General features: G+C 45.7%; 1 protein-coding gene and 1 long non-coding RNA gene across 2 annotated transcripts; one reads left to right on the top strand and one right to left on the bottom strand.

Moving 5' to 3' along the window:
- Nucleotides 1-3,875: 3,875 nt before the first annotated feature.
- Nucleotides 3,876-5,663, bottom strand: NUDT16 (nudix hydrolase 16). The gene is given in 3 exon segments (NM_001260890.1): nt 3,876-4,283; nt 5,126-5,395; nt 5,499-5,663. Coding segments are annotated over 3 exon segments (588 nt in total). The 5' UTR covers nt 5,637-5,663; the 3' UTR covers nt 3,876-4,103.
- Nucleotides 5,664-5,948: 285 nt separating this feature from the next.
- On the top strand, nt 5,949-11,623 carry LOC114676241 (uncharacterized). Its single transcript, XR_003727098.2, has 2 exons — nt 5,949-6,159; nt 10,889-11,623. It is a non-coding gene; the product is annotated as an uncharacterized LOC114676241 (long non-coding RNA).
- Nucleotides 11,624-18,948: the final 7,325 nt, after the last annotated feature.

The following is an 18,948-nucleotide window of genomic DNA, read 5'->3' as shown; positions in this document are numbered from 1 at the left end:
AGACACACAAACTCCCTCCATCTGGGAACCGTTGGTGTGGAGCTTCCTTTTCTTGTTTTATGTCCTTCCCAAAGTCCCTTTGCTATTCTTGCTTTTCGAGTGTAAGAAAGGTTCCTTTGCAAGATTTCATCTGTGCCCAGCTGGCCCCTGTAGACTGCCTCCGCCCCTAAAGGGAGCATGAACTGCCTCATTTGCCCAAGCCGGAAGGGAAGGGGGGAGAAGGCACGTGGTTTCTCTTTGTGGGGCCTTAAGTCCATGGGGGTTTCCCATTTTTCCTTTTTCCTCTGCCCTGTCCATATTCCTCAGAATTGAACATGTTGTAAATAAAATCCCCTACCTGGCTCTTCTATACTTCTCTGATAAGGGCCAAGCTCCAGCATCTTTTACTTTGGCTCAAATTCTAATGCCATCCAGTGATTTGTTTACAGACTACATTTTTTCCTCTATTTTTGACTCTCTGACACCCATTCATGAGTCCATTGGTGACAAAGGTTTCAAAAACATTTCTTTGCAATAAACTGAAACTCACAAAGGAAACATGCCTTCCCTCTTCTCTTCCCCTCCCCTTGTCTGTTTCACTGGCCGGCTCCCGGCTCTAAGGGTTCAGGTAACTAGGAAAGGAGGAAGTCACTGTTGCCTCAAATGTTCCAGCCCAAAGCAGCAGCTTTGCCATATGCTGGGTGACCACAGAGGACTTTGTCTCAGGACAGGGAGGAGCTCAAAGTGGTTTTATTCTGCACCAGCAGAAAAGTGCAATACTGAGAAGTGGGAACAGCTTGCTGATTATGCGGAGAAAGGCAGAAACAGGTGTTTGTGGGGAGGCGGCTGGGCCACTCACCTTGCAAGAAACAAAATGTGCTGTGAAGCAGAAAGTACATGGCATCCTGTACTTTCATACCGCTCAATGCCTCTCTGCACGCTTATCCCAAGTGCTGCCTCACCTAATCTCACCACAGGAATCACAGCAACATTTCAGAGAAGGAAAAGGAGGTCAAGGGCTTGGGTCAAAGTCACCACAGCAGTTAGTGGGGGTCAAAGATTGCAATGAGCATTTCTCTTCTTCTTCTTCCTGCCCCAGATGATTGGACTTAACAAGGCCAAGGAAAGCTTAAGTGGGTCATCATCCCCGGCTTTCCTTAAACCTCAGCAGGGTGGGAATGGCTAAGAGGAGGAGAAATGCAGAGTGTGAGCTTGTATCACCCCCCGTCTGCCTACCCAGAGACTGTCTATGTGAGTGAGATGAACACAAACCCCAGTACAGTGAAACTGAAACACTTTTATGAAGGCTGCCTGAGAAGTAATCTACTGACTTGGAGAGTATTCAAGGGATCATATAGGAAAGTCATGGGCTCCTCCCCATGTAACCATCTCCAGAGACCTAAATAAAAAGCCAATTTAATGCAAATAAGTGGAGAGATGAGCTGCCCAGTAGGCAGGTCCTGAGAGACTGATCACTGGGATACTCAAGCAGAGTGAGGCTGAGGGCGGAACCTTCCAGGTGGTATTAATGTTGACCTGGATTACATCCCATAATGAGTTATGCATCCAGAATTACCTGAGGGAAGGGGTGTGTCAGCAGTGCCATCAAGGGTCAGTGACTCTGACCTCCCAGGCTTCAGGGTCCCTTGCAGAGATGACTGAGAGCAAGTGCACAAAGCGCAGATGAAGCTGCTACAGGCTGGGACCCCAGGAGCCACTGGAATGTCCATTTCCTTCAGCCTGCCTATACTGAGGTTTAATCTAGATAACATTTGACAAAAGGGTCAGGGTGAGATTAGGAGATGACGATTAACCTCTAGGGGTCTATCTCATTTGTACAGCTGTTCCCCCACTGGATACTCCCATTCTTCTAAGACCAAGGGCTGAGAGTGGGAACCACATTGCTCTGCATTGAGCTTCCAGACCACTGCCCACCCTCCCTTCCTCAAAAGGCTCTCACCTGGGAGATGCTATCCTGTCATGCCTGCTTTCCCCTCTGGCAGGTGCCACTGGCCTTGTGGCCACTCCTCATGTTCACCAAGGATGCTGACTCCTAGGTCACACCATCCTCCTCAACATCTGTTGGTTTCTTGCTCCAGCACCCACGTGGAGGCTCACCCTGCCCTCCAGCCTCACCAACCCTAGATCTCACTTCTTAAGGCTCCTCCCCTGGCTCTGGCCAGCAACCCCAGGTCATACCCTCTATTTTGCCTTTACCTGAGATTGCTCCTCCTCTCAATTTCCAAAACACTCCTGTCTGGCTCAAATATACCTCCTTGCCCAACCCCTCATCATACTGGAGTTTCTATCTTGTCAAGACCTCTAATTTCCTAATCCCTTCCTAGTTACTTCCAGTTTTCAGTTTCCATCTTGGTCAGATTAATCCTCAGACCACACATTTCATCACTACAGTTTCTCCTGTGCATATCATCTGAATTGCCCCATCTTTCTCTCACCTCCTATACTCCCCTGGCAAAACCCCAACACTGCAGTAAGCATCTCCATCCCAGCTCCTGAATCCTAATGGGGGGAAGACAGGTGCATGCAGATCTCCATTTAACACACACACACCTGAGTGCCCAGCATCCTACTCTAAACTGACCATCTCAGAGCTCAGCCTTGCCCTGCCCTTCTGCTGTTTCTTTAATCAACCTGATTTCAACACCTAGGAAAACATCTACTTCATACCTTCTGAGAACGTGCTCCACCCACATCTAGCTGATAGTCTTACTTCATTTCACAAAGAAGAGATTCAAACTCCTTCATCGTTTCCCCATTACTTTAGTCATCCTAATCTTCTATACTCGTCCTTTTCTGTTTTATTGAGCTCTGTGAGGCTGCAGGGCTGTGTCTCTTCCTACAAAGGTCCCATCCCTCCTCCTTTCTCATGAACTCTGCTCATTCAGGGGTCCTCCTCTTCATGCCCCTCCCACCTCTCTCATCACACCATCTTGACTGTTGCCATCAGCATTGGCATGCCCTACCTCCCATCTCAAACATGCCTTGACTCCACAGCACTCTAGTTATTAACCTGAGCCCCTTTAGGGCCAACCTCTCACATGCTCTATTCCCCCACTTTCCATTCACTCAACCAATCCAGCCTGCCTTCCACACCACCCTTCCCGAAATTGCTGCCATCATAGTCATCAAACACTTCATGTTACTGAATTCAATGGACGTAGTGAAATCCTCACAAGCACTCCACATAGTCCACTTACTGTCTTTAACGTTCCTGGTTCCCTCTGCCCAAACTCTTAGGATTGGGCTTCCTCAGGGCCTTGTCCTGAGTCCTCTTCTTTTTGTCTTTCCATGGATTACCTCCTCCAGTCTATGTTTTTATACCACCATTATGTACATGAAGTGAAGGCAGGGCAGCGTTAGATTGGGGTGGGTCAATTCCCTTCTGATAGTCTCAGAGTCTCAGGCATCCCAAAGATGGAAGCTCTGGAGGAGACACACCAGTACTCACAGGTCTCACGTCCATGCTCCGTCCAAGGAGACCTAGCCACTTCCTTACCCCTCCTGGTCAGTTTCCGAAGAAAAGGACTGGGGATTGGTTGGGCTGTTCTCCCACCTTTTAAGAGCCAACTGCCTTGGTCACCACTCAAGACAAGAGCAAGTCTATTTTCAGGAAGCACAGGGGGTCCTCTGCTTCTCTATCCTCCCTAACAAATAGGCTGGGCTAGACCCTGGAGGGCAGCCATGGAGGAGTGTAGGAAGGACTCACCCTTGCTTCAGAAGTTCCTTGCAATCAGGGACCAGGGAATGGTGACAAATGCCACTTGGTTACACTGGACATGACCAGGGGAAGGTGTCAGGCTATGTGTTGTTACAGATTGTATATTTGCATGCCTGGGGGTTACTAGGCTGTATGCATATAAACAGGGAGGAGGCAGGCTCTGAGAACCTGCCAGGGTGCCTGGGATGAGCTGTGAATCTTTGCCCCTGATGCCATGAGTTGGAGGGGCCTCTGCTCAAAACATATGGTACACACTTCTCCTTCTTTTAATCTGGTATCATGTGTCATCTCTCAGGTCCAATAAGAAAACATTCCCACGTCCTTCCCTCCCTCCCTAGTACCAAGGTCCTCATCTCAGTTTCCATGGGTCCATGGAGGGCTGCCTCTAGTGATGAGCCGGAATCTTAAGGCCTGAAATAGAGCCAGACTGCAGCAGTCCCAAGTCTTGGAGAGCTTCAAGTAACTGCTCCCGGGCAGAGCCAATAAAGGAATTCTCCAGGAAGGTAGGCAGGCCTCCCACACCATCCCGCAGGGTATACAGGGGCACTCGCACCAGGCCCAGCACCTGTAAAAGGAAGGAGACAGGAGACACTGGGGCCCCAGATGGCTCATTTCCTTAACTCCATCCTCTCTCCAGCAGATATTTCTAGAGCAGAGGCCTCACCCCTTAATACTCCAGCAGAAACAGGCCCAAGGTTCACACCTCACTAAAGCCTATTGGCTCAACCTTCTGCAGGAAAATGACCCGAAACATGTTATCTAGCTCTATCAGTTAATCTTTCCCACATCTGCTTCTAAACCTCTAATGGCTCCTGTCTCGAAGATGTATTCACACCCTTTCACCAGTGGTTGTCAAAATGTGGTCCTCGGATTAGCTGCATCAGTATTATTTGGGAATTTTGAAAATTGCAAATTGTCAGGTTTCCTCTCCCCCCGCCCCGCCACCAATGCAGGAATGCTGAGAGAAATCGCTATTTTAATAAGACGCCCAGATGATTCTGCTACCTGCCAAATTTTCAGAACCACTTTCATACGTAATCTATCTACTAGCCCTGCCTGAAATATCAGGGCCACATGTTCTACACAAGAAAAGCAAACCCCAAGAATAAAACCTAGGTTGCCACACCTAGATAATGTGATCATCTATCACACTGTCAACAGGGAACAGCAGAGAGACACAGATGAGTGTGTTCTAGAAAGGATCTCTCCTGGTAAAGGGTGGGAAAGACCTTTACACAAAGCCCAGGTTGGCAGTACTAATTCAAAGTAGAGATGACCACGATCTCAACTCCACCAAGAAAACTGGGGAGAGGGCAAGGTCAGAGGGGCAGACTTTTCTCCAGGAATGCTTTCTTGGGGTAGAGAAGAGGAAATTGGGAAAGGGACAGAGTCCCAGGCTGGCCCCACCTCCAGCCCGTGGTCCTTGGCGCGTGTTGCGCCGGCCTCCACAGCCAACAGCTGCTCGAGCGTCAGACGCTTGGCATAGAAGTGGGCCACAACGCGTGGCCCTGACCCGGCGTGGGAGCTGCGGTAGTCAGTGCGCTCCACGCGGAAAGCGGCCGCCGCCTCGCCGAGCTCCTCGCGCAGCTCGCGGTTCAGCCCGTCCTCTAGGCTGCTGTCCTGCGTGTCCACGAATCCGCCGGGGAAGCCCAGGCGTCCATCGAAGCGCATCTGCATCTGCGAGAAGGGGAGGCAGGGATTGGCAGGGGAGCCCCAGAAGAGACCCCCAGAGAGGGTGCGGGGCTCAGGCAGAAAGTGGCCGGGCGCGCCCCCTTCTCACCAGTACGGCGTAGCGCAGCGGGATGCGGCCGAAGAGCATGCCAGGGTCCGGCGCGTAGAGGAGAGCATGGCACGCATGACGCCAGCCCGACCCCAGTGCCAGGGCCTCGCCCAGCTCCAGCCTGCGGGCCCCGGCCATGGCCGGACACTGCTCCTCTGCTGTCCGGAAGACCCAAGTGGGCAGAGGGGCGGGTCTCCCCTCGGACCAATCCGAGCCTGGGCGGTGCCGCAAGGCCCAATCCCTGCAGGAATAAGGGGAGGAACCTAGGCGCCTTAGGACCCGGCGCCGGGACTGGTGCGGGAGGCAGCTAATCAGGGCGGGACTTGCAGACCTGGTTAAAGTCCAGGGCCCAGGAACGCTAGGGAAACCGAAAGCAGCCTCTGGGTTGGGCCTGCGGTGGGGCGGGGCTGGGGGTGTGGCCGCGCCCTGAACCTGGAGCAAGGTCAGTACATAAAGATTCCTGGGAGCCGAAAGAGCAAGTCAGGAAAGTAGCTTTGGTTGGGTTTCGTGGTACACAAAGCACAAGGCCTGGGTTGGGTTCGGAGGAAATGAGGCTTGCGGCGGGGCGGGGCTGAAGGTATGGCAGCGCCCTGAACCTGGAGCAAGGCTGGTACATAAACGCCTACGTCACAATCTGGAGTCAGCTGAAGTGTCCCAGCAGGTGAGGAAGAGCTGGGGCTCTCAGTTGAGTGCTGGGAGCCAAAGAAGCAATAAGTACATTTGGTTGGGTGTGGTGGTACACAAAGCACAAGGCCTGGGTGGGCGTTTGGAGGAAATGAGGCAGGGTTGGCCTCAGACACCAAGGCCCATCCTAGGGAAATGGGGATGGAGAGGCGCCATGGTCTAACAACTATCTTGAGTGGTGAAACTGAGGGGACTTGGTGACTGAGTGAATGGGGAAGAGGGAGCGCTGGGCTAGTGGTGGTTCAGAGTTTCCTGGATGTGGTGTCAGTTTCTGAGAAGGGGAGAGTAGGAGAAGGGTGAGCAGTGGTAAGTGTAGTTCTAGTCAGGAATTGGGGTGACCATAGGCAGTGGGCAGCTGATCGTGGGGGTCTGACGCACAGGAAGTGGCACATGGAGAAGTCACAGGGCAGTGAGATTTTCAGGGGAAGTGTGGGGGTGGAAGGAGCTGTGAGTGAAATCCTGTGGCCCAGGACTGGGAGTGAGGAGGGGTGAGAGGTAGAAGAAGCTTTCTAGGCTTTCTAGTCTTTCCCTCACACACCCTGACACCTCTGAGCTGTGAAGGAGGGTGGGTTACCCTACCATTAGGGCAGAGGCCTACTCAGGGCCTGATGTTGAGGAGCAGGGATTTAGGATCCCTCACTCCAGGCCAGGCCTTCCCCAACCTGTAGAGCGCCCCTACACCAGGTGTCAATATTGATTATGCAATAGAAAGCAGGAGGCAGCTCCTTGAGGGGGGCTGGGCATAAAGTCAGTCACAGCCTGTAAGTGACAGCATGTGGTGGGAAAGAGTCCGGACCCACCCAGAAACAGGCTTGTGCCCTTAACAAGTCACTTAACTCCCTCAGATCCCAGCAGCCCATCTGTTAAGTGGAGATGATACCAACCTATTAGGGATGCTGAGATATGTAAAGCACTTAGAACACTGCCAGGCAGAAGGTAAATGTAGCCATTCTTGGAGTTGAGGGTTGGGGCACAGTGCTATGTCTTACGTTGAGGACCCAGGGCTGGGTACAGTGGCTCATACCTATATTTCCAGCACTGTGAGAGGCGAGGTGAGAGGATCATTCGAGGTCATGAATTCGAGACCAGTCTGGGCAACATAGCGAGACCCCATCTCTACAAAAAATAATAATAATAAATAAAGACCCAAGTGTTGGAAATGAGCTGCACTCATCAGGCTCCAGTGTTCGAAGGAGGGATGAGACTGTATGACATCATCTTTCCTAGCTTAGTCTTCTGAGTTGCAGGGCAGAGATATTATCTAACAACATGAAGCAACTGCATTAAGGTGATGAGTCTGTAGGTATGACACAATTGTCATTAGCCTGCTGGAGTTCTAGGGGGTTTGGAAATAGCCCTGCTTTAACATTAGAGTCACCTCGCGAAAAGCTTATAAAAATTTTTAAAAGCTGCCACTTTTTCCTACCACAGACCAATTGAATCAGAATGTATGGGGGTCATGCAGGGGGTCATATGTGGTTTTTAAAATGTATTTTAGGTAACTAATAACCAGGGTGGAGGACCAGGGCCTTCCCCCTTCCACTAGCATTCCAAAGGCGACTTGGTTTTTCTCCTAGATAGGCTACCTTTAATGATTTAGGATCAAACATGCCCTTTCCAGATCTTCAGGCTGTTCTTTCTTTCCTGGTTACTTGAGGAGACTTTAAAGATGGACTTTTAAAGATGTACTTCAAAGATTTCGAAGGCAACATGAAAAACTGTAAAACCAAGGCAACAGCTATACGAGTTTTAACGATTTTGGAGATCAGAGCTTTTTCTAGATGAATATGATGAATATGGAAATCCTTTAGAGCCCCCAAGCTTGCCATCCCTTTCAAATCCTTCTTTGCCTCTGCCCCACCTCCCCACCCCCACCAACCATCCCCCATTCCACTATCCTAAGGCAGAATGCCCAGGACTCAAGGCTGCAGGTAGAGGGCTGAGCCATGTACCTAAAGAGCTGCTCCAAGTTCATAATGGTACCTGGAGCCAAAAATAACTCTGTGGTCAGCCTGGGAGGATTCTAGAAAACCAATCTATTATTTTAAAAATAATAATGAAAAGAACTAAGCATTTATCCTGCCTTTTTATGTGAGCTCCTCCTCAGGGCCACCACATAGTTACTGAGAGGAAATTTTTCTCACAAAGTATTCCAGGTAATCAAAGACGAAGGACAGAAGCAATCAAAAATTTAACATTTGTTAAACTTTAAAGAATTAATGGAATCTAGGGAATGAGAGGAAATTTATCTCACAAAGTATTCCAGGTAGTCAAAGAGGAAGGACAGAGCCAATCAAAATTTTAACATTTGTTAAACTTTAGAGAACTAATGGAATCTAGGGAATGATTATCATTGGTTGCTAACATCATGAATAGACAGTTGTTATACACATTGTGATGAAAGAGCACACTACCTCCTTTGGATTATTTCTGCCAAAATATTGAACTATCATCTTAATCTAACAATTTATAAGAAATTCAAACGAATACCTATTTAAAATATTAGGAAGAGACTAAAATGATCTATGTAGTAATAGATTAGAGTTTGAAACATCAGTATGAATTCATTTTTAGCTTGATGTAGATATGGCTATATATATATATACACACTCACACATGCACACACATATGTGTACATACAAAGGTTAGTGTGCACACATATTTCCTTCCTCTGTCAGCTGAGTGGACTTAGAAGCAATGATATTCCAATAGCAACAAACACAGCAACTGCCACATTTTGGTTTCTAACACCATTTTCCATAAAAGGAATCAAAGCCCTTTGGAGAAATGGCTGATTCTAACATTGGAAATATGCAACATGGATATATAATAAGCCTAAAGCATCTTGTGATGCCAGAAATTAAGGAAGTTCACCAAATAAAAAAGGACAAAAATCTATATCGATGGAGGTGTGTCAAAGAAACAGGGACACAGGGACCAACTGAAAATGTTTCTAGTGGCCAAAGCTGAAAGAATTTGAGCAACAAAATAAGTAGTATTGGATTATAACTTGAAGTATCAAATAAATATCTACAGGCCCATACTGAAATACAAATAAATAATGAATATTTGTTAGTAAATAAATGGAGGAGAAGAGAAAAACATCCTGTGCAAAAGAACTGGAAATAATTCATGTAGCTACTCTGCCCTCAAGGAGGTGGAGCATAACTCCCCACTCCTTGTGGGTTGTGAATAATGACTTCCTTCCAAAGAGTGCAGTATGAAAACAGGAGAAGGAGTAACTTTGTAACTTTGTGGAGAAACCTGACAAACACTACCTTGAACACATGATCAAGGTTAAAATCATCATTGACAAGTCATATTGGTAGAATGTACCCTTAATATGAAGTAATGAAAATGGTACTTTTGTCTGTGGTTTTCCTCCAAAAAGACATAATCCCTCTCTAACCATGAGAAAAGCACCAGGCAAATCCCAGTGAAGGGACATTCTACACAATACCTGACCAGTAAGCCTCAAAATTGTTATTATCTTAGTCCATTACAGCTGCTGGAACAAAATACCACAGATTGGGCGGCTGAGAAACAATAAATACTTGGTTTCTCCCAGTTCCGGAGCCTAGAAGTACAAGATCCAGGTACTGGCAGATTTGGTGCCTACTGAGGGTCCACTTCTGGGTTCATAGAAGATAATCTTGTGCTGAAACCTCCGTGTGAGAAGGGGTGAGGGAGCTCTCTAGGGTCTCTTTTATGAAGTCACTCATTTCAGTCATGAGAGCTCTGACCTCATGACCTAATAACTTTACAAATGCCCTACTTCCAAATACCAATACAATTGGAGTTAGGATTTCAACGTAAGAATTTGAGAACAAAAATATTCAGTCTATAACAATCATGAAGCATAATGAAAGTCTGAGAAATTCTCACAACAAAGATGAGCCTAAGAAGACATAACATGACTAAATGGAATGTGGTATCCTAGAGAAGAAAAAGGACATTAGAGAAAAACTAAGGAAATCTGAATAAAGCATAGATTTTGGTTGATGATAATGTATCAAAATTGATCTATTATTATAAGAAATGTTTTATAATAATGTAGATGTTAATTATAGGGTAAAGTAGGTAGAGTATATGGGAACTCTCTGTACTATTTTTATAGATTTTCTGTAGATGTAAAACTTCTAAAAAATAGATTTGTTTTAAATCAGGAGAATACAAACAGTGAAATATATAATGAACAAAAATTTAAAGGAAAAATGACCTGATTTCTTTAATAAATAAATTACAAAGGGAAAAAAGACATGGTGGCAGAATCTATACATTAAGAGACTGAGGAAACATACCAATTGAAGCAGTTGGTTTATTTGAATCCTAATTTGTCCAAACAAATTTATTGATCATTGTTTGAGGTGCTAATAGTATGGTGGCTGTTTTGTTAGGGTTCTTTATCTATTAGAGATACATACTAAAACATTTGTGAATGACGTGATAAAAATAAGTCAATGAGGGAGCAGAGGCTGAAGTTATAAATAAAATAAAATTGGCCATGATTTGATAATTTTCAAAGCTGGGTGATGATGGGGCTATTAAGGACTTACGTTATTCTGCTTACTTTTACTTTTATATAGTTTCATGTTTCCATAGTAAAAAGTTAAAAATAAAAAGATCTTTGGCATCTCATGAAGTAAAGGTAAAGGTTATCATTTACATTTGAATAAAACTTTGCATTTCACAAAATTCTTTCACAGACAGAATCCCTTTGGTCAAGGAGAGGGAGAGAGAGGTAAGGGTCTGGTCTTCCTTTTTAAGCAGGAAGAAGACTACAAACCACCATCTGCCATCTGCCAGGTAATTTTAAACCAGTCCACTTAATCCCCATCAGATTTTCCAGATGCTTTGAATGCAGAGCCAAGGTTGAGAACCACTGATTTAGACAAATATACTATGGGGGAAGGAGAAGGAGGTTCCACCGGCAGAGAGCAACCAGCTGGAGCCATTTGGGACTTAGCACAAAGGACTTCTTGTCAGGGAAATTCACCTATTGAGAGACATTTTGGTGGTTTCCAATTCTGGGCCACTGAAAAGAATACTAATAAGCAAAGTCCCTCTTCTGCTGTGAAACTAAGAGTGGGCAGATATTCCCTCTCTGGCCCTTGGGTAACTGAAAGGAGGCTTATGACCAAAGCACAGCACAGCCAGTGAAATGCTCCTGCTCAGAATACTGACTTTGGAGAAGTGACACAAGGTATATGGTCAGAGTTAAGGGTTCAGTAGGCCAGTAATGAGTGCCAGTGGTGGTGGTTCCAGTAGCACAACGGTAAAGACCCAGTTTTGAAGGCTCAGGTGGCAGCATCCTAAGCCCACTATCCCTAGAAAGATGCTGGCTGTGCCTCACCAACCCTCATCCCTGTCTCATCCTTGTTCTCCAGCCTCCCATTAAAACTGTGAGCTTCCTAATAAATTTTGTCATAAATATACCATAATCCATTTCTATTGTTTCTTTCTTTTCTTTTCTTTTCTTTTTTTTTGGAGACAGAGTCTTGCTCTGTCGCCCAGGCTGGAGGGCTGTGGTGCAATCTTGGCTCATGGCAACCTCCACTTCTCAGGTTCAAGCGATTCTCCTGCCTCAGCCTCCTGAGTAGCTGGGATTACAGGTGCACGCCACCACGCTTGGCTAATTTTTGTATTTTTAGTAGAGATGGGGTTTTGCCATGTTGGCCAGGCTGGTCTCAAACTCCGGACCTCAAGTGATCCAGCCATCTTGGCCTCTCAAAGTGCTAGGATTACAGGCGTGAGCCACCACACCCAATGATTTCTATTGTTTCTATCCAAGAACATTGATGAGTATATGAGGACAAAAACACTAATCAAAAAGTCACATACGAATGAATGATTTGAAATGGCCATAAGTGATTTGAAGAAAAGGTGAAATTAATCTGGTCTGGAAGGTCAGGGTATAAAGAATGCTTCCCTTAGGAAGGGACACTGAAACTGAGACTCAGAGTTAATGAGGTACCATGTGGAGGGGTGGAGCAATGGGAGGGTGACGGGTAGTAACCAGGGGAAAGAAGAGTGGGAAATACATCACCAGTAGCCTGAGATCAAAATGGCTTTCTTAGCTCTCGTTGGTTTGGAGGGTAAGAAACTAAAGAGGAGGTGATTGAAATGCAGGTGACACATCTTTTTGGAATATTATGATCCTCGTGGAGACTGCATAGTACCATGGAGCAAATCTTATGGTTGAAGATAGTAGACCTGTAGTTCATACACCAAAGAATTAAGGAATCACACATGCCTATTGGAACAAAGGGGTAGGTAGTATACCTGGCCTTGCTTTTTCCTCTGTGGTGGACATCAGGTGTTTGTGCTATATACTGCCACCTCCCTTAGAGAACTGCTGCTTCCCCAAATCTTGATCTGGTGAGATTGCCAAGCACAGCTCTCCATTCCCCTGGCCACAGTGAGGGCAGAGGATCCAGGCCTGACCAGTCAGACTGCATATTCCAGTCAGCACAGGGGGATCCATGTGAGCACATGGCTCAGACTCAGGCAGGCAGGCTCTGCTCTGATTTTGTTCATTTCGGGCTGGAGAAGAGATCTTTCCTCAACTCCACAGATTACCCCAGTATTCCTCCTGGGATGGATCCTTGCCCACCCAAGAATCCTTTTTTGTTTTGCTTTTTGATTTATTAGGGTTAGTTTCTGTATACATATAAGAAAAAAAACGTTTTTTACTTTTTAACTGTCATTTTATGACCATAGAATACATACATATTGTACAAGATTCAAACAGTAAGAAAACACATAAACAAGACCATTTCAGAGTTTCTATCCCTGTCATATATTTTTAGTTTTACTACATGAGGTAGTCTAGAACAATGTGATCTATGATTTCTGAGGGGGACTAGAAGATTTGAGAGGATTTACTGAGGTTTGATAAGGTCCAATATATGACTAATTTGGTAAATGCTTCCTGAGCCCTTAAAGGTATATTCTCTGAAGTTCCAGAGTACAATATTTATCTGTTATGCAAAGTATATCAATTATATTTTTGGCCTTTGTGCTGGGTCTATTTGGAGTATAGAGACAATAGTATCCCTATAACATAAGGTTGTCCTAAGGACTACATATGTTAATATATGAAAAGAACTTATAATACTGCCTGCCACACAGTAAATATCCCCCAAATGTTAATTGTTTTCATCATCATCTTCATTTTTATTCTCTTTAGATCCAGATATGCATACTTAGAAGCTGACATTTTGGCTGGGTGCAGTGGCTCACGCCTGTAATCCCAGCACTTTGGGAAGCTGAGGCAGGCGGATCATGAGGTCAGGAGATCGAGACTATCCTGGCTAACACAGTGAAACCCCATCTCTACTAAAAATACAAAAAAATTAGCCGGGTGTGGTGGCATGTGCCTGTGGTCTCAGCTACTTGGGAGGCTGAAGCAGGAGAATCGCTTGAACCTGGGAGACAGAGGTTGCAGTGAGCTGAGATCGCGCCACTGCACTCCAGCCTGGGTAACAGAGTGAGATTCCGTCTCAATTAAAAAAAAAAAAAAAGCTGACATTTTATCTGTCGAGCACCAAAGGAAGTGTGTTTGCACTCCTCAATCTATTTTGTTAATTTCATCCTACATTTGCAGATCATGCTATATATAATCTGAAGTTGGTAATTATGATCATTGTAGATAATCTAGTCAATTAAATAATTCTAATGCATTTGACATTCAATTTTGATGTTAATATTATGATGATTTCTTACCTTTGACTGTAGTTCCCTGACATTCTTTCCCATTCTTCCATATTCAGCAGAATCTGTTGCTTTGGTATGTCCCTTAAAGTAGTAAAATTTCACGAAGACTCTTACCATCTTCAAAAACTAAATCATGCTACTCATCCCCTCACATAATCAGCACATTTTTATTCTTCTTCCCCATACTCCCTATTATCTAACTTTCATGGAATGACCTAGAATTGGGGGGCTATCATGTTAATCAAATTATTTATTTTTTATATTACACACATTTCCATGTATCGGTAACATATTGATAGCCATAACACAGTAACTTAGCATTAAATTTGTACATAATAGGACCCACTGCCTCACAACCAGCTCACAGATTTCTTACACAATTTTCCTGATGTTATTTACTTTGATTCATTTTGTGCATTCCTGAAAAACACCTGTATGGTTTTCCAGTAAATCCAAGCATATCCCTGCTTTTGCACATCAATTTAGATAGACATACAGTTTGTGTTGTAGTAAGTGGCCTAATTATCCTACCTTACAAATGTTTTTCACGTGAAAAGCATTCTGATGTTGTTTTTCACGTGAAAAGCATTCTGATGTTGTTTTTCAGTTTGTATCTTTTTGTTCCCCTGAACACAGTGAGTACTTCCCACTTCTGGTGTAGTATCTTTTGAGTTTAGGAAACTTTTCTTCTTGTTTCCTCTAAAATGGTGTTCCTGTTACACACGTTCTGTTAGTATTTTCCTTTTATCACTTAACAAGACTCTGGATTCTCATTGTCTGATCTCTGTATCTACAATGTTCTCTTTGGCCATTTTCCTTGTTTGGCACTTTTTCTCTGGGTTCTAGGGGATTTTCTTAAGCCTGGTCTCCACATCAGAGGTAGATTTTCCTGGGGCTGATGATACTCTTGCTGTTTCTAGGGTAATGTTAAGTTCTCTAACAAAGAGATCCCTCTCCTTAAATCCTTTCCTTAGTGTTGCCAGCTGTTTATGCATGTCTTATCTTTTCTCTCCCCTCATTCCAGAGTCCGTGCTCTCCTTAAATGCCTTGAGCAAATACTGCTTCTACTCCTTGGAATGAATCTTCCAGAGCATGGTCTTTATCACGTGCGTCTGGTGCTCACATACTCTTCTATTTTGTAGTATTTCTGGAACAGATCTATTAATACTACTCTCTGTTTACTTAATCAGAGGCAATTATTCTGCTCTTTTGCTCTCAAACATTGGGGTCATTCACCTGTTCTCCCCTCCCTGTTTACGTGGCTTTTCCTACATCCACAGCCTGGAATTAGTGCTGAATAACAAGATATTGTAAACCCATTGGTTCTGTTTTTCAGATGTCTGAAGAAGGAGAGAGGACTGGGACTGTGGGTGAGAGTCCTGTTTGGGATTTGTTTATCCAGGAGCTTTTTATACTTGTTGAAAACCCCACCCACGGGTTGTCATCCTGAGTGAAAGGAGGGTATCCTCTGCCACCATATCAGCTGAGAATGTCCATGGTGGGTTCCTAGGTGGGGAGACGGGTGCAACTCAGGACAGCAGCACTTTCGTGAAAAGCCTAGGCACACAGACTCCCTTCATCAGGGAGCTGTTGGTGTGGAGCTTCCTTTTCCTGTTTCATTTCCTTCCTGAAGTCCCACTGCTATTCTTGCTTTTGGATTGTGAGTGCTGCCTTTGAGAAGACTTCCTCTCTGCCCAGCAGGCCCCTGCAGACTGCCTCCAGCCCTAAAGGGAGCACGAACTGCCTCATTTGCCCAAGTCAGAAGGGAAGTGGGGAAGCAGGGAGAAAGCACATGGTTTCTTTTTGCTGGGGCCTTAAGTCCATGGGGGATTTTCCCATTTTTCCTTTTTCCTCTGCCCTGTCCATACTCCTCTTCCTCAGAACTGAACAGGTTTTAAATAGAATCCCCCAACCTGAGATCTGCTGCACTTCTCTGTCTGATAAGGGCCAAGGTCCAGCATTTTTACTCTGGCTCAAATTCTGATGCCATCTAATGATTTGCTTACAGACTAAATTTTTCCCCTATTTTTGACTCCCCCACACCCGTTTGTGCTTCCATTAGAGATAAAGGATTTCAAAACATTTCTGTGAAATAAACTGAAACTGAAATATGGCTTCCCTCTTCTCTTCCCCTCCCTTTGTATGTTTCACTGGCCGGCTCTGAGTGTCCAGGTAACTGGGGAAGGAGGAAGTCACTGTTGCCTCAAATATTCCAGCCCAGAAGTAGCAGCTTTGCCATATGCTGGATGACCACAGAGGGCTTTGTCTCAGGACAGGGAGGGGCCCAAAGTGTTTATTCTGCACCAGCAGCTAGCAGACTCAAGGGAAAAGTGCAATGCTGAGAAGTGGGAACATCTTGCTGATTACGCTGAGAAAGGCAGAAATATGTGTTTTTGGGGAGGCAGCTGGGCCACTCACCTTCCAAGAAACAAAATGTGCTATGAAGCAGGAAGCACACACAGCATCCTGTACTTTCATATGGCTGGACGCATCTCTGCACGCTTATCCCAAGTGCTGCCTCTCTAACCTCACCACACGAATCACAGCAACATTGCAGATAAGGAAAAGGAGGCCAAGGGCTTGGCTCAAAGTCACCACAGCAGTTAGTGGGGGGTCAAAGATTGCAATGAGCATTTCTCTTCTTCCCCCCCCAGATGATTGGACTTAACAAGGCCAAGGAAAGCTTAAGTGGGTCCTGATCCTTGGCTTTCCTTAAACCTCAGCAGGGTGGGAATGAGTAAGAGGAGGAGAAGCATAGAGTGTGAGCTTCTATCACCCACTGCCTGCCTACCCAGGGACTGTAAGGTCTAGGTGATGAGATGAACTCAAAACTGACCACAATGAAACATTTTTAGGAAGGCTGCCTGAGAAGAAATCTACTGACTTGGAAGGTATGTTCAAGGGATCATACAGGAAAGTCATGGGCTCCTCAACCATCTCCAGAGACCTAAATAAAAAGCAAATTTAATAAAAATAAGGGACTGATCACTGGGATACTCCAGCAGAGTAAGACTGAGTGTTAAAGGAACCTTCCAAATGATATTAATGTTGACCGGGATTACATCCAGAATGAGTTCTGGGTCCAGAATTGCCGAGGACCGGATCCTCAGGGAAGGGATCTATTAGCAGTGTCATCAATGGTGAGTGACTCTGATCTCCCAGGCTTCAGGGTCCCTTGCAGAGATGACTGAGAGCCAAGTGCACAAAGCACAGATGAAGCTGCTGCAGGCTGGGACCCCAGGGGCTACTGGAATGTCCATTCCCTGCAGCCTGCCTATACTGAGGTTTAATCTAGATAACGTTTGACAAAAGGTGACATTACGGAGAAGAATGTAATTTACCCCTCTAGGAGTCTGTCTGTCTACCTAATCTGTACAGCTGCTCCCCCACCAGCCACTCCCATTTTTCCAAGACCAAGGGCTGCCAGTGGGAACCACACTGCTCTGCATTTAGTTTCCAGACCACTGCCTACCCTCCCTTCCTCAAAAGGCCCTTGCCTGGAAGGCGCTATCCTGTCATGCTTGTTTTCCCGTCTGGCAGGTGCCACTGGCCTTGTGGTTCACTAAGGACATTGGCTCCTAGGTCACACTATCCTCCCCAACATCTGCCCTCCAGCCTGGCTAACCCCAGATCTCACCTCTTAAGCCTCTTCCTCTAGCTCTGGCCAGCAACTCCAGGTCATAGCCTTGACTTTGCCTTTTCCTGAGATTGCTCCACCTCTTAATTTCCAAAGCACTCCTGTCTGGCTCAATACACCTCCCTGCCCGGCCCCTCACCATGCTGGAGTTTCTACCTTGTCAAGACCTCTAATTTTCTAATCCCTCCCTAGTCACCTCCAGTTTTCAGTTTCCATCTTGGTCAGATTAATCCTCAGACCACACATTTCATCACTACAATTTCTCCTGTGCATATCATCTGAATTGCCCCATCTTTCTCTCACCTCCTATACTCCCCTGGCAAAACCCCAACACTGCAGTAAGCATCTCCATCCCAGCTCCTGAATCCTAATGGGGGAAAGACAGGTGCATGCAGATCTCCATTTAACACACACACACCTGAGTGCCCAGCATTTTACTCTAAACTGACCATCTCAGAGCTCAGCCTTGCCCTGCCCTTCTGCTGTTTCCTTAACTTGCTTTTTCACACCAAAGTGAATGTTTACTTCATACCTTCTGAGAACATGCTCCACACACATCTAGCTGATAGTTTCACTTCATTTCACCAAGAAAGATTCAAATTCTATCATCTTCCCATCAATTTAGCCATCATAATCCTCTATACTTGCCTCATTCCTGTTTTTCTTGAGCCCTGTTGGGCTGCAGGCCTGTCCCTCCTCCTACAAAGGTCCTATCCCTCCTCTTTTCTCATGGGTGGTGCTTTTTCAGGGGTCCTCCTCCCGATCCCCCTCCCATCTGTCTCCTCTTGCCACCTTAACTGTTGCCGTCAACATCCACATGCTCTATGTCCCACCTTAAACACTCCTTAACCCAACAGCCCTCTCTAGTGATCATCCTAAGCCCCTTTAGGGCCAGCTTCTCATACCTTCTGCTCCCCCATTTCACTCAACCAATTGAGCCTGTCCTCTATGCCACACTTTTTGAAATTGTTGCCATCACAGTCATCAAACACCTCATGTTACTGAATTCAGTGTACAGTTCTGCCTCCGTTTTACCTAAACCCTCACAAGCACTCTGCATAGTCTACTTTCTAAAAGCAGCTTTCTCTCCTCCTAGTCTCCTTTTACATGCCCTGTCCCTTCACCCAAACTCTTGGGGTTGGGCTTCCTCAGGGCCTTGTCCTGAGCGCTCTTTTTCTCTCTTTATGGATTACCTCACCCAGTCTAAGTTTTTCTATCACCTTTATGCAGACAAATTACAAATTTGTCTTAACCTGCCCAGAATGTCTTCCTTGATCCTGTGTCTTTCAAAAGCTTGTTCCCCCACCCACCAGCCTTTCCCTACATCCTCAATATCAGTGCATTAAGACACAAACATGGAAGTCATCTTTGAATCCTCTTTCTTCCCTACTCCCCTCCTCCCACAACCAGTCC

The sequence above is a fragment of the Macaca mulatta genome, chromosome 2, assembly GCF_049350105.2.
Source record: "Macaca mulatta isolate MMU2019108-1 chromosome 2, T2T-MMU8v2.0, whole genome shotgun sequence".
NCBI lineage: Eukaryota > Metazoa > Chordata > Mammalia > Primates > Cercopithecidae > Macaca > Macaca mulatta.
The sequence above is the reverse complement of the archived record's forward strand: the minus strand, read 5'-3'. Positions and strand labels throughout refer to the sequence as shown.